This window comes from Muscardinus avellanarius, assembly GCF_963383645.1.
Source record: "Muscardinus avellanarius genome assembly, chromosome: X".
Lineage (NCBI taxonomy): Eukaryota > Metazoa > Chordata > Mammalia > Rodentia > Gliridae > Muscardinus > Muscardinus avellanarius.
This window is the reverse complement of record NC_137792.1, coordinates 56,649,922-56,664,355: the sequence shown is the minus strand read 5'-3', so window position 1 is coordinate 56,664,355 and position 14,434 is coordinate 56,649,922. Positions and strand designations below refer to the sequence as shown.

Sequence of the window (14,434 nt, the reverse complement as noted above, 5' to 3'; positions counted from 1 at the left end):
AAAAAAATCTAAAAGGAAACAAACATATACGTATGATAGAACTAGGAAAAGAATACTTAATAGAGGCCAAGGGAACAAATGATTTTATGGAGGCAGAAGTTGCTAGTTACATGCCCTAGAGAGGTTAGGCAAGAGAAAGGCCAGAAAGTGGCTGTTGGATTCGGCAGTTAATGGGTAGTTGATAACCTTAGGGATAGTTGTTTTATTTGTTGATTGTGGTGGTCGTTGTTGAAAGTCAAACTGCCAGAAGTTAAATGAATGATGTGTTCATGTATGCCTTTATATATTAAACTACATTAAGATGTATGCCTACAGTGCAGTAATAAAATTATTTTAAAAACTTCCAGGAGTTTGAGTGTAAATGAGAAGTGGTTAGGTAAAGAAGTACAGTCTTGATGTAGAAGGGAGGATATTTATGGAGGAAGGATGAAAAGAATATAAGTTAGGAAGAAAACTGAGCAATTATATGGAGGAAACTTTTTTTTTAAGTGAGGGAAATTTAAGTTTATTTAGAGACTGATGGGAAGGAGAAGTTTGGAAAAAGAGAAGTTTGGGGACCTATGGGAGAGAGGTGAAGATGAGTGGAAGAAAGTCCAAGAGGAGATTTTTAAAACAACAAGTGGAGTGCAGGTAATGACTCATGAGAACTTGGCATGGTGGTGCACGGCTATAATCTTAGTACTTGGGAGGATGAGACAGAATTATCACAGATTTTCAGCAAGCATTAGGAACTTAGATCCTGTTTTCAAATAATAAAATAGAGCTACAGTGTAGCATGGAGTTAGAATGCCCTTGAGTTCAATCTTCAACATAAAAAAAAAAAAGAATTCAAGCCAGGCATGGTGACATACCCCTCATCCATGTAAACCTAGTACTTGGGAGACTGAGACAAGAGGGTTGCAGCTTTGAGACCAGTCTCAGCAATTTAGCAGGTTCTTCTACAATTTAATGAGACCCTGTTTCAAAATAAATATAGCACTGGGGGTATAACTTAGATTTTGAATATCCCTAGGTTCAAACCCCAGTAACACACCACAACACTCAAACACACACACACACACACACACACACACACACACACACACACACACACACAGAATAATGAGGATCCAGGAGGAAAAAGATAGGTGCAAAACATCAGAATGAGAACAAAGAAGGAGAATATGAGTAAGATGGTAAAACGTGAAGTAAACAATAAGTCATAGCTTACATTTTTAGAGGCGAGCTAAAAGAATGATTGGCATCTTTTCCCTTCTAGAAGTGAAAGAAGAGTAACTAGATAAGTTTTATATTTTATCTAGGGATGGCTTATAAAGATGAGCTCTACTAAAACATTTATTCTTCAAATCCCATATCTATCCTATCCTCATGCTATTATGAAGTGAATATCCCTTGATTTATTCTCCCTTTATAATTTTAAGTCACACTGAACTAACCATCTTGTAGCTTTAAGGTAATTACCATCTCTTACCATGGTCCATTGCATGTATTCATATTTCTGTTTTGATGTAGGCAATATATTTTTGAGAAGGTACTTGAAAAAAAAACTTGTTTTCCACATTGTCAGAAGTTTTCAAAGCCATTTATCTTGATGCTATCAGGGTACTCAGGTAGAGACACAGATGGAAACATTCTAGTGCAAGGCCAGATCTGTTGTGTAATCAGTAGCTTATTATCTTTTTTCTTTTTCAAGGAAAATAACCTATTTTCATGAGTCAAAATAAAAAAGGCAAGGAATCTGTAACCCAGTGACTTTTTTCCTTCATACTTAGATTGATGACCAGTGGCCATCTTGCTCTGTATTAATGCTCAGGTTTCTCTGGTATGTCATTGAAGTACATCCCTCTTTGTTTCATCTTGTTATGAAAATGGATGGATGTGCACCTCCCCAGGTTCCCCAGGCCCAGACTGAGTTAGAAGTCCTCAGTATATCTGGGTATGTCAGTGGTAAGGAATCCTGGAGTTTGCTCATGATCCACTGGTAGAAAAATGTCATTCCCTGACTCTTTCCTAGGGTTGTAGAATAAATACTTATCAAACTGAAAATCAGAACTTTTGGTTGTGGTTCAGGATGTTTAGGAAATTTCACATTACCTAAAGCCCAAAACATGACCTGATCACATGTCCAATAATGTTATTATTTCATAAGCCAGCCAATGTAAACCTGAGTTTGGGGAACTACTTCTCATCCTTGTAAGAAAGAAGAAATGGTGATCGTTCATGTTTCTGGCTGATTTTTTTCACTTTTTGATTTGTTATTATGTTAGCTATTTTTGTTGTGACAAATACCTGATAAAATCAACTTATAAGAAAAAAAATCATTTGGGGTTACAATTTCAGAGGTTTCAGTCCAAGGTCAGCTGGCTCCATTGGGCTGGCTTGAGGTAAGTTTCCTTCAATTATATTCCATCTCTTGGTAGTCCATTCAGGTGTCAAAGAATTAATCAAACAATGAGGTCACAGCCCTAATGATCCAGTCACTTCTCAATATTCCCACCTCTATACACTGCTGTACTGGGATTCAAGTCTTCAACACATGAATCTTTAGGGGAAACACTTCATATCCAAACCATAACACCTCTAGTATATTCAAAAATGAAATAATCTTGACTTTTCCCAAATTTAGTGGGTGGTGGGAAACATCTTTCTGTGCCTGGCTCCTTTTGTAGCTCATAACTTTCAAATCAGTTTCTGCAATACTGTCGAGAATGGTGTCTTCAAAAGCAGTTGATAAATATAAGCCATTTGACATGTCTAGTTCAGTAGTATGCTTATTTAATACTTACAGTAAGTGGAGAACATATTTTCCCCATATTTGTCTTGAGGAATTATAACTCAGAGAACTGAGGTGGCTTTTCTGTAGCTTCATTCTTTTTGTGTGTGATGATGTGGACTGCACCCAGTTCTTTGTGATTCCTTATCTGTAACAGAAAGTTGTTTATCCTCTGTCAGGAAATTAGAAGTCTGAATAAACTTAGCTGCTATGTGACTATAAGAAATGAACTTCACTTCTTTCACCAGTAGTTTTCTCCTTTCTGAAGTAGATCATTATGATTAATAATAATGATAATAATAATAATAATAATAATAATAATAATAATAATAATTATGGGATCAAGGCCAGCATCTACAATTTAGCAAGACCCTCAGCAACTTAATGAGACCTGTCTCAAAATAAAAAATTAAAAGGGCTGAGGTTGGGCTCAGAGGTAAAATACCCCTGAGATCAATCCCCAGTTACACACACACACACACACACACACACACACACACACACACACACCTGTCTGTCTTAAACAATAGGAAGAACCTGGTGTGGTGGCACATGCCTGTAATCCTAATACTTGTGAGGCTTGGACAGGTGGGTCGTACATTCAAAGATAGCCTCAGCAACTTTCTGAGACCCTGATTCAAAACAAAAAATAAAATAGGGCTTAAGGTCTTGCTCAGAGGTAGAATGCTCCTAGGTTCGATCCCCAGGAAATAATAATAATAATAATAATAATAATAATAATAATAATAACATAAATAAATAAATAAATAATAGTAACATTTTACAGTTCTTCCCAACTCAATAAGAATGAGGAAACAAAGGTGCAGAGAGGATAAACTGGTAACGAAGGTCAGTTTTTCTGGGGCAGATAGAGGCCAGATGGAGGCCAGAGCTGATTCTCCTGCCTCACATGGTTGCCGTAAGTAGCAAATGAAACACCTAGAAAACCTTGCTTCATACAGTGCTACCAAAATTCAAGGTATTGTCATTATTATAATTAGGGTAAAGAAAGAAATAATAATTTACAGCCTAGAGAGATTAACTATAATATGTTAGAACTAGAAAAAATAGTTACTAAATCACATGCTTTCACCACAATAAAATAGAAGGAAAATGAACTTTAAAAACTCAATTATTTTACTTCTTTTATTAAAAAGAAATACTATGTACAATAGCCTACTATCACATTAGTCTGGAAATGAAACTGTACTACTGATTTGTAGATAGAATTAGAAGCAAACAGAAGGAAGTTTGCATTTTCTAAAGTAATGAGAGGCAAAAAGCTTAAATGAAGGAGTGCTGTTAGTCATGAGCCACAAACCAGACATGAAATTTATGCCTGAAAATACTTGGAAAATGCATTTCCTTTATGATGCAGAAATTGTGATTACTTAGAAAATAATGGCTGTAGAGGTTACCTTTAAGGAATCAACCAATTATCTACAACAGGACTTAAGGACTTGGCCAAATTGAAAGGAGCCTATAATTGATTGAAATGACTAAATTTCATCTTTTTCATGTTTATAATGTTCAATCAAGATTACCAGGAATATCCTGCTCCTTAATACAATTACTTAGACTCTGGAGGGTGAAAAAGAACTTAGTATAAATCTGAAGTTTCTATGGTGTATAATGGGAGTACAAAGCATAGGTGTACATAAATATATTTCCGGCCCCATTGGGTTTTCTATGCCAGTGGATCTCATAGCTACATCTTGAGAAATTTAAAAACTGGTTGGAAGTTGCCCATCTTTAATAGTGGAAAGGCAGAAAGTTAACTCTGGCAACCTGGCCTGGACTATTCATTATTTGTTGATTATTTAATAGATTTTTTTATTTAATATATTTATTTTTTATTTATTTTTTTATTGGTGCACTGTATTCATGCATCATAGTGGGATACAAACTTTTGTAGACATACATGCACACATCGCCCAGTCAGCCCCCACCCAATCCCCACCCCATTCTCTCCCCATCCCTCCTTCCCATGCTTGGCTTAGTGGTTGACATCTAGTATTACAGCAATTTATCCAAAATTAACAATGATAATTTCACATAACAGTTTCATTTGTCTGATACCAAGCTTTTGATGACTTAAAGATAACATTTCATTATTTCTTTTTGCTTTCTTTCTTACCAGAGAATATTTTTTTCTTTTTTTTTAGGTGAAACTATCATATATTTATGTATTTATTTTTCAGAAACAAAATCTATCCTAATATGGAATATGGACTCTAGATACCCAAAACGATCTTGAAAAAGAACAAAGCTAGAAGATATATATTTTCTGATTTCAAACCATATAAAGCTACAATAATTGAAACAGTATAGTACTGTTATAAAAGCAGATATATAAACCATTGGAGTTAAATAAAAGCCTAGAGCTAAATTCTTCCCTATATTGTCAAGTTATTTTTGACAAGATTTCCACGAACATTTGGTGGTAGAAATAATAATCTTTTAACTAAATATTGTTGAAACATAACAATTACATGGAAAAGAATAAAATTGGACCCTTACCTAATCCCATATACAAATATTAACTCAAAGTAGATAAAAGACCTAAATATAAATCTTAAGACTATAAACATTTAGAAGAAAATCTGGGTCATAAATCCTCACAACAATGAAATTGGCAGTGATTTCTTGGATATGATTTCAGTGGCACAGGCAACAGAAGAGTATACAAACTCCCTAAAAAATAAAAAATATTGTATATCCAAAGACAATGTAAACAGAGTTAAAAGTTACTGATAGAATTGGATAAAATATTTCCAAATGCTATATCTGAAGGTATATTAATATTCCAACTAGACATCCTAAAAATTAACAACAATAAAGGCAAACAATACCCTTTAGAGATAGGTAAAAGACTAACATAAATAATGAATCTCCACAGATAACCAATCTTAGTTGTCTGTTGGATGGAAAATCTTGTTTCTCTGGTTCTGGTGTGTGTTACCTATTTCTTCTTTGTAGTTAATCTCTTTGAGTATTTTCACTAGCTCTGGTTTTGAAGACATAAATTCCTTCAGTTTCTGTTTGTCATGGAAGCTTCTTATTTTTCCATCTAATTTGATAGAAAGTTTTGCTGGGTAGGAAATTTTTGGCTGGAAGTTGTTTTCTTTCAGAGTTTGGAATATGTTACTCCAAGCCCTTCTGGCTGTCATGACTTGGTTTGGGAAGTCTGGAGTGATTCTAATTGGTTTGCCTCTGAATGTCACTTGGCCCTTTGTTTTTGTTGCCTTTAAGATTCTCTGCTTGGCTTCCACATTGGTCATTTTGACAATTATGTGGCGTGGGGATCCTCTTCTCCAATCCTGTCTAAAGGGAGTTCTATATGTTTCCTGGACCTGCGTATTGACCTCTTGCTCTATGTCTGGAAAATTTTCTGCTATTACTTCCTTGAAGAGATTGTTGATCCCTTTGGTTTCACTTTCTTTTCCCTCCTCTATTCCAATTATTCTTAGGTTAGCTCTCTTAAAATGGGCCCATATTTCTTCAATATCAGATTCCTGCTATCGGATATTTTTTCCTAGATTAGAAACTATGCATTCATTTTTGGAATGATCATCTTCTAAGAGCGAGATTCTGTTCTCCATGTGTTCTAAGCGGTTGTTCATGCTTTGAATTGAGGCCTTTACTTCATTAATTGCATCCTTTATCTCTTTTTGGCTCTCTCTGAGTTCTTTTAGAAGCACCTCTATTATTTCTACAGTTATTTTCCTGATTTGATCTTCTAGAAATCTCTGATTTTCTGTTTTATCGGGTTCTGATGTTGTGGGGTTGTGAGCATTCATTACTCACGTGTTATTCCTCTTTCCCATGATTTCGGAAGTTTGTGCCTTCTCTGGGTTCTTCCCTTGGGTCACTATGACTTCGCCTAAGGTGCTGTAGTATCTCTGACCCCACTACTCCTTTACTGGGTTGTATCACAGAGTCTCCGACCCAGAGAGTCGATAGAGGCTGCTTTAGACTGTGGGGGGTGCCAGGTTGCACGTTCTCTTATGGTGTAATATCTCTGCCACCGCCACTCCCCCGCTGGGCCAAGTCCCAGGGAGTACAGTACTGGGATTTCTCCTCTGTGGCTCGCAATTTGACTCACTGTTCTTGAGTACGCAGATGTAGGTGTACTGGACTCGGTGAATTCACTGTTGCTGCTGCCGGTGGCAATATGGTGTCGCTGCCATGCCCTCGGCCGTGAGGCTGGCATATTTTTTCTTCTCTGGTTTTGAGTTCCACTCTGAGTCCCTGCAGCGTGTGCTGAGCTCAGCCACTGGGAACTTTAGATGCTCCCTGCGCCAAAAGATCCCGCCTGGCTGTTCCGTAGCGGCTCACCTTTGCTTGCTGTAGCCATTCGGTGAATTCGCGCTGCTGCCGCCAGTATGGTGCTGCTGCAGCGTCCTCGGGCGTGAGGCCGGTGTATCTCCTCTGTGACTCTGAGCTCTGTTCTCAGTCTGCTTTCTCTCTGGAGCCTGGTGATTTTTTTTGTTTCTCTGGTGATGGTGTTTTCTGGCTATGAAAGGCGCTGATTTTGTGGTTATGGAGATTGATTGTTAGAGGGGCTCTTAAGCCCTGCTTTTCTTGGTCGCCATCTTCCTATTTAATAGATTTCTTGAGGCTATCTGTATGTGTGTCCTCTGTGCCTAACCCTTACTCATGAGTGGTTGGAAACTACCAGTATTTGTCATAAGTATGTCTACAGTTATTCTGACTTGTAGCTGCAGTATGTATGTTATGCAAAACTTATGGATCTTCCTTCATTCAGCAACTTAGAAGGTGTTGCCAGTGAACTCAAACTTGAATTTTCTGCTATGTACGTCCTATCACAAATCCTTTTGATAGAGTTTATTCTTGAGGAGGCTAGTCTAAGGGAGATGACAACCTTCCATTTCTACAGTCTGTCACAACTCCACCTATATGTCATGAGTGCATATGAAACTATGCACCCAGCTCATGTATAACTTAACATGCAAACATGCCTTCACTCAGTTAGATTTTAAGGTTATGCTCTTTCTTTTTCTTCATTATAAGGAAAAACCAGATTAGGAACAGCTTTGCATTTTCTGAAAAAATGATGCTGATAAAAGCAGATGGGTATGTTTTATTGCTCAAAAATTCTTGTAAATCAACTAATGAGAGAAATTTTTCAGATTTTAACATCTGTCAACAATTTGTCTCATTTAATGGATTAAGAATATTCTTAATTTCATCAAATAAATATAATTATTTATTTATAAAGATAAATCTTTTTATGTGTGTTTTCGCTACCAAGAAGCTCAAATGATAATTTATTGTTCAATTAGAATAGCCAAGTTAAGCTGACTTTCACCTTTTTTTTTTTTTTTGGTGGTACTGGGGTTCCTGGAAGCCCTTCTATCTCCGGGCTACACTCCCAGACCTATTTTTACATTTTTATTTGGAAACAGGGTCTCCTAAGCCAGCGCGCGCGGCTAGCTTCGAACCTGCGCGATCCTCCTGTCTCTGCCTCCCAAGCGCGGGGATAACATGCGTGCGCCACCACGCCTGGCTGACTTTCACCTTTTTATTCATGCACCTTTTACTCCAAGCCATTACAAATATTTTATTGTGGTATAAGCAGAACCTAAATTGTAATTTGATTCTATTCAATTCAGCAATAATTTATTGGGTACTTAATATGCACCATACATGGTGCTAAATCTTTGGAATATAAATATTAATAAAATGTGATTTCTGATTTCTGAGCTTTATTTGGGGAAATAAATTATAGCTATAGTATATGTATTATATATTAGATGGTTGTTTTTCTAGACTTATTTGGAGAAATTTTAATTTTACCATAATTTTATTTGTATAGTAACAATTTTAGACATTGACTAGAAGTTCTTCTATTTCCAATCATATTTTTAAAACCTATGTGTGAAAAAATGTATAATAATGCCACAGAGACTAAGATTATTTTAACAGTAAACATAAAGAGACATTAAGAATTAGACATGCAGTATCTTCCACTGAGTATAAGATGAACAAATCTCTTCTGTGCACTACTGAAACAAGAAGAGGGATGCAATTAACTTGTTTGCAAGCAAATGAAACATGAAATTTTTTTTGTTTGTTTATTTTATCCTGATGGTGTTGCCCCAGAGGAGAATAAATTCTCAGGACAATAAGGTATCTTGGTGGTCTCTGTAATGCCTAGGGCCAAAGTTCTAATTCTGTAGAACTCTTTCAATGAGAGCTAGGTAGAAAAATGAAATTATTTCAAACAAAAAATTACTTGGTATTGTTTTCCTGATAGGGTCGAATCCTTGAATATTATTAGTTATCAGTGTGCCTTAGCCATTTAGATATCTGATGCAAGAAGTAATCTGTTGGAGGATTCAGAACAACCCTGAAAATATTTAAAGCTCACATCAAATTCTTACCAATCCTTGAGCTCAATGAAATTTCCTTGTTTTACATTTAGTGACTGAATAGAGAGACTGATTTTGGCTGTTGCCCAAATGGCCCATTGTGCAACTCAGTTAAAGGAGACTGCTTTATGCCAACAGTTTATTCTTGCCTTTGGTCCAAAGTAATTTTTTCCATTAAAAATGACAGATCTAGGGGAATTTCAGGAAATAAAATTGATGCCTACCCATCAATAAATTTTATATATGTCCTTCAAATGTAGTTTTGAAAACATTAATTATTGAGCTGAGGATTATATAGAATGTTAATGGTTTAGTCACTTCTTTAGCACGAAGGTTACCTATGATGCAATATATGATTTTCTTGAGGATAAGCAAAATAAAATTGATATATTTATTTAATTTCTAAGATCCCATCTCCCACAGAACTCACTTAGCATATATTTAGCACATTTTGATTAATCTTTGAAATTCATATTTCTCTAACTGCCCTCATTTCTTAGGAAATATCTTATATGATTTAACATGTGGTATGAGTTTAATACTTCTTATAGTACATGGAGACTGTGATAATAATGAAGGCAAAGTTTCTAGTTTGCTTCTTACTGTAATTGTTCCTTCTTGGTGTTCTCTTCTGGCTTCTTTCTTCCCCCAAGTCTCTTAAAGGTTGATGTTTTCCAGGGTTTTCATCTGAGCTCAATATTCTCATTCTACATTTTCTTTTCCTGAGTGATTTTTATCAATTCTAAGCAATTCATTCTTCATCCATTTGCATATTCTCCCAACTTTACATATAGAGAACAAAACACAATCATACAACCTAGGTTTAGACTGAGATACCAGACATGGAAAGATATACTCCCTATAAACAGCAGGAGACCAGACAGTGTTGAGGGTATATGACATACTTCAGATGCTAAACACCTATATCCAGTCATGTGTACACCAACTGGGAATGTAGTAACCATCTCCTGAGCAAAGAGAATATGTCTATGGATCCTGGGACCTGAAAGCTACATAGAACAGTTTCTTTCCTTTCTAATGGCCCAGTTGCCAGGTGACTATAAATAATGTAAGTCTTTCTTCACAACATCATGAATCAGGATAGTACAGCTTAGGCATAAAGGATTCCTTTGCCTTTCTGAATTCAACATCTTATTTCATAGCCTCTTTCATATGTAAAGAGAACAAAAATAATTTTGAGTATAAAGAACTGGGCTTTCATCAAAGTAATTTCTAAGTTTATGCAGTTACCACCATTATTTATACATTAAAGCATTGCTTTCTATATTACAAAGTCCCATGCAGGAACGTAATTATCTTACAATCAGAGTTGTTTTTATGGAATAAGTATAGCCTATGGAGGATTGTATAGCTGGTCTGTTGATTGTCCATAGTTTGACTTATTTGCCTCTGTAACTCCTACACATTATTATAGCATCACTTTTAAAAGATGACTTTGTTTTGACTTACTTCAGCAGCATTTTCAATTCATGAATAACGTTTTCTAATTCAGTGAAAAGACACAAGAGAGCTTGAGTCACACTGCTGATGAACAATTGCCTAATTTCAAAGTAAATGAGAATGAATAAACAATATGTAAACACAGTCATTCACAGAATATGTAGAAGACACCAGTAATTTATACAGTTTTTTGACTTTAAAGAATTAAATTCACTTTAGTAACAAGTTAGCTCAATTACATGTTGTTTCATCTTTTGCCTTTTCTAAACTTAGAATAGTCAGCATAGCACAATTTAACTGACTTCCTTACCCCATGGGCTAAGGCTTTTTCATATATAATGTGGTACAAATTCTGATGTGTCAAAGTCCTTTATAAGTAGAATATTCCATTATGATTCCAATGGTCAGTAAGTAGAAGTTGTAAGTTGTTATGTATAATAATATCTGACTTAAAATAAGTTTTCTGATAAAATTAACAAATGATGTAATATTAAGACTTTCTCCCAGTAAGCATTTTGAAGGACACGTCAGAAAGAATATCAAGCACTAATCATATATGACAATTCTAAGGGCTCTTTCAATAGCATTATTAATATTTTTCTTACATAGCACATAAAAAGTATGAAATTATATGGCATGACAATTTAAAATAACCCTATCTGCTAATCTACTTAAGGCATCTATTTTAGACATTAACATTAGGAAACACAAACCTATTCATTCTCTCTCCTCCCACCCCCATCTTCTTGTTATTGTAGACAAACAAAGGTGATGCCCTTGCCAACCGAGTCCAGAACACGCTTGGAAACTATGATGAAATGAAGGATTTGCTAACTAATCATTCTAACCAGAATCATCTAGTGGGGATCCAAAAGAATTCTGTGACCCAGACTCCCATCAACAAAAATGAATCAAGTTTTTTTCCAGAAGCGAAGAACCAAATGATCCCACCTCACCAGGATAATACCCACATTTCGGCACCAATGCCTCCACCTTCAGTTGTGATCCTGAATTCAACTCTGATCCACAGCAACAGAAAATTGAAACCTGAGTGGCCACGAGATAGTCCGAACCCTAGCACTGTACCAGCAAGCCAGGCCAGTAGTCAGCCAAGCAAGATGCAGACTGCCACCCAGGAACAGCCTCCAGCCAGACTAGAAGACTTCTTTGTCTACCCAGCTGAACAACCCCAAATCAGTATAGTTGGCGAGTCAAATCCATCTGTAAAGGAGGACAACAAACCTAAATCTGGTACAGAAGATGCTTTTAAAGAAATCTTTCAATCCAACATACAAGAAGATTCTGAATTTACAGTGCAAGCACCTGGCTCTCCCCTAGTGGCTTCCTCTTTATTAGCTCCCAGCAGTGGCCTTTCAATCCAGAACTTCCCACCAGGTCTTTACTGCAAAACAAGCATGGGGCAGCAAAAGCCAACTGCATATGTAAGACCCATGGATGGCCAGGACCAGGCACCAGACATCTCTCCGACACTGAAATCTTCAATTGAATTTGAGAATAGCTTTGGGAACCTGTCATTTGGATCACTCTTGGATGGAAAACCCAGTACAGCCAGTACAAAGACTAAACTGCCCAAGTTCATGATCCTTCAAACAAGTGAAGTAAGTAATTTTTAAAGTTTTGTTTCTTTTCTCTAGTTCACGTCTCTGACCTTTATTAGCAAGTATTCACAAGTAACTCTTATTTACCTGTTTGAGCTATATATGAGACTCTTCAAAGCCAGAGTCTTATTCTCAATCTTCTGTCACTTGTGATATGAATGATTAACAACCTGAAAATACAGTTAAATCTCCATAATTTGGAATTACAAGAGACAAGGTCAGTCTAAGGGAATGAAATATTGCAGTTATAGTTTCTGAAAACACATTTGTAGTACTGTTATGGACAAATTAACATTTGAGATTTTAATTGGTAATAAATAAGTATAGGTTCATGAAAAGATTCAGTCACCATAGGTCTTCACAGGGCGAATAGCATATTCTAAACCTAAAACCCCTAAGTTCCTTAAGGTAGAATAATGAATAAATGTGATTTTTTGGAACCTCATGTGGAAGGCATTTTTTCAACAATGTTAGTTTCATCAGTGCTTACATGGCTCTTCCTGGCAAGACGTAATGCCATCTTCCATATCGTTCAGTCTTCCCTTCTGCATCACCTTCTTCCACAAGTACTTTCATAGCCCCCATTATGCTACATTAACCTTTCTTTAAAATGAAAATGATATGGTTGACTATGATCAACCAAATTCCATTGGGTTTAAAATTACTAAGTATTCTATCTATCTCAGGAATCTTTGCCTCATGAAAGAGAAGGGGACCAAATTCACTTCTAAAGGAATAAATTACTGATGATTTGATTGCAGGCCTTGTGGCCACTGGGTATGATACATATATGGGACTGACTCATATATCACCCTATAAGGAGCTGCCTACTACATCCCAAGTGCTTGATTGGAAGAAGCCACTGACATTAGATTGGATTCCTGTTACTGGTGACTAAATGCTTGAGACAAGACACAAAGGAAAAAAGTAGGTTAAAATTCTTACTCAGTGGGAGTTACAGGCAATTTGTGAATTATTGCACATTTCAAGTCAGAGTTTCTGAATTAGAAAAGTCTGATCATGTGAGCCCTCTGGGTTTTCTTCCTTATTTTATTCTTAGCAGATCTGGTGATCTCAGTGGACCGTGGGAATAAAGAAGAAGGGAGGACTGGGAATATCAGTTGTGTTTTCTGGACCTATGTTTTTCATATTGTTTCATTTCTGAGAAAGTTTTGCTTTGTGTATCATTCATCAACTTGTCATGTTTCCTCCTAAGTATTGCTCAAGCCTGTCACTTCTTCATCCTTACTACCTTCACACTTGTCATGAGCATCTCATACTCAAACTGCTGTGAAACACCCAGTCACACTAGTCTCTCTCCATCCAGTCTCACCCTTCTTCCAAACCATCCTCCACACAGGCCAATCTAGCAGATCTGGTCACATCACCCTCTCATTTTGATTTTTCAATGCTTTCTCATTATTTACAGGAAAATGGCCAACTTTCTCAATCTCATATCTGAGGCTCTTACTCTGCCTTCATGTTTGCTCTCTGGCCTCATATTTTAAATCTTCTTCATATGCAGAAGAAGCCCCAGCTATATGGAACCACCTGTGGTTCCCTATCATGTCATGCTTTGTCACACTTCCTTGCCTTTTTACTCACTATCCCTTTAGCCTAGTATGTCTTTCACCATGTTCCCTGTCTTCCTGGAATACCTTGTCTTCCAGGTTTGTTAAATTGTCATGTTTTCTGTGATAGCTCCCCTGATCTTCTCAGATTGACTATAAACCACTTCCTCTGGGCTCTTCTAGCACCTTATTATACATGTGCTGACTGGAGCTTATTTCAATATATTCTGGTGATTTGTTTATGTGTCTGCCTCTCTCCTAGACTGTGAGCTCCTTGAGGGCAAGAAGTATCTCATTCTTCTCTGTGTCCTGAGTGCCTAACAAATATCTGGCACATAGCAGATACTCAATAAATGTTTGTTGGATGAATGAACTTCAAAAATGGTTACTTGATTACATTTTCAAATCCATACTAATCAAATAACATGAACACAGGTAAACAATTGCTAGAAAATTCATCCTAAGCACTATTTCTTTAATTGTATTTTGTCTACCTATGTATTTCTCTGTTTTAACCCTGTATAATCATTAAAAATTCTAATTTCTGGATAACTTAATATTGGAGCTTAGTACTTAAGACTAAAAAAGAAGATCTGCTTTAAAAAGAAGGACTAT

The 14,434-nt window shown here is 36.3% G+C and overlaps 1 protein-coding gene across 4 annotated transcripts in view; it reads left to right on the top strand.

Annotated features, from left to right (window-relative positions):
• Positions 1-14,434, top strand: part of AFF2 (ALF transcription elongation factor 2) — a gene marked incomplete at both ends in the record, with an annotated part of 650,103 nt that overhangs the window by 202,903 nt on the left and 432,766 nt on the right. For all 4 annotated transcript variants that reach the window (XM_080718539.1, XM_080718538.1, XM_080718537.1 and 1 more), the window contains one exon: positions 11,388-12,248. In XM_080718539.1, coding sequence (XP_080574665.1) covers positions 11,388-12,248 — 861 coding nt within the window. The remainder of the gene's footprint in view (positions 1-11,387; positions 12,249-14,434) is intronic.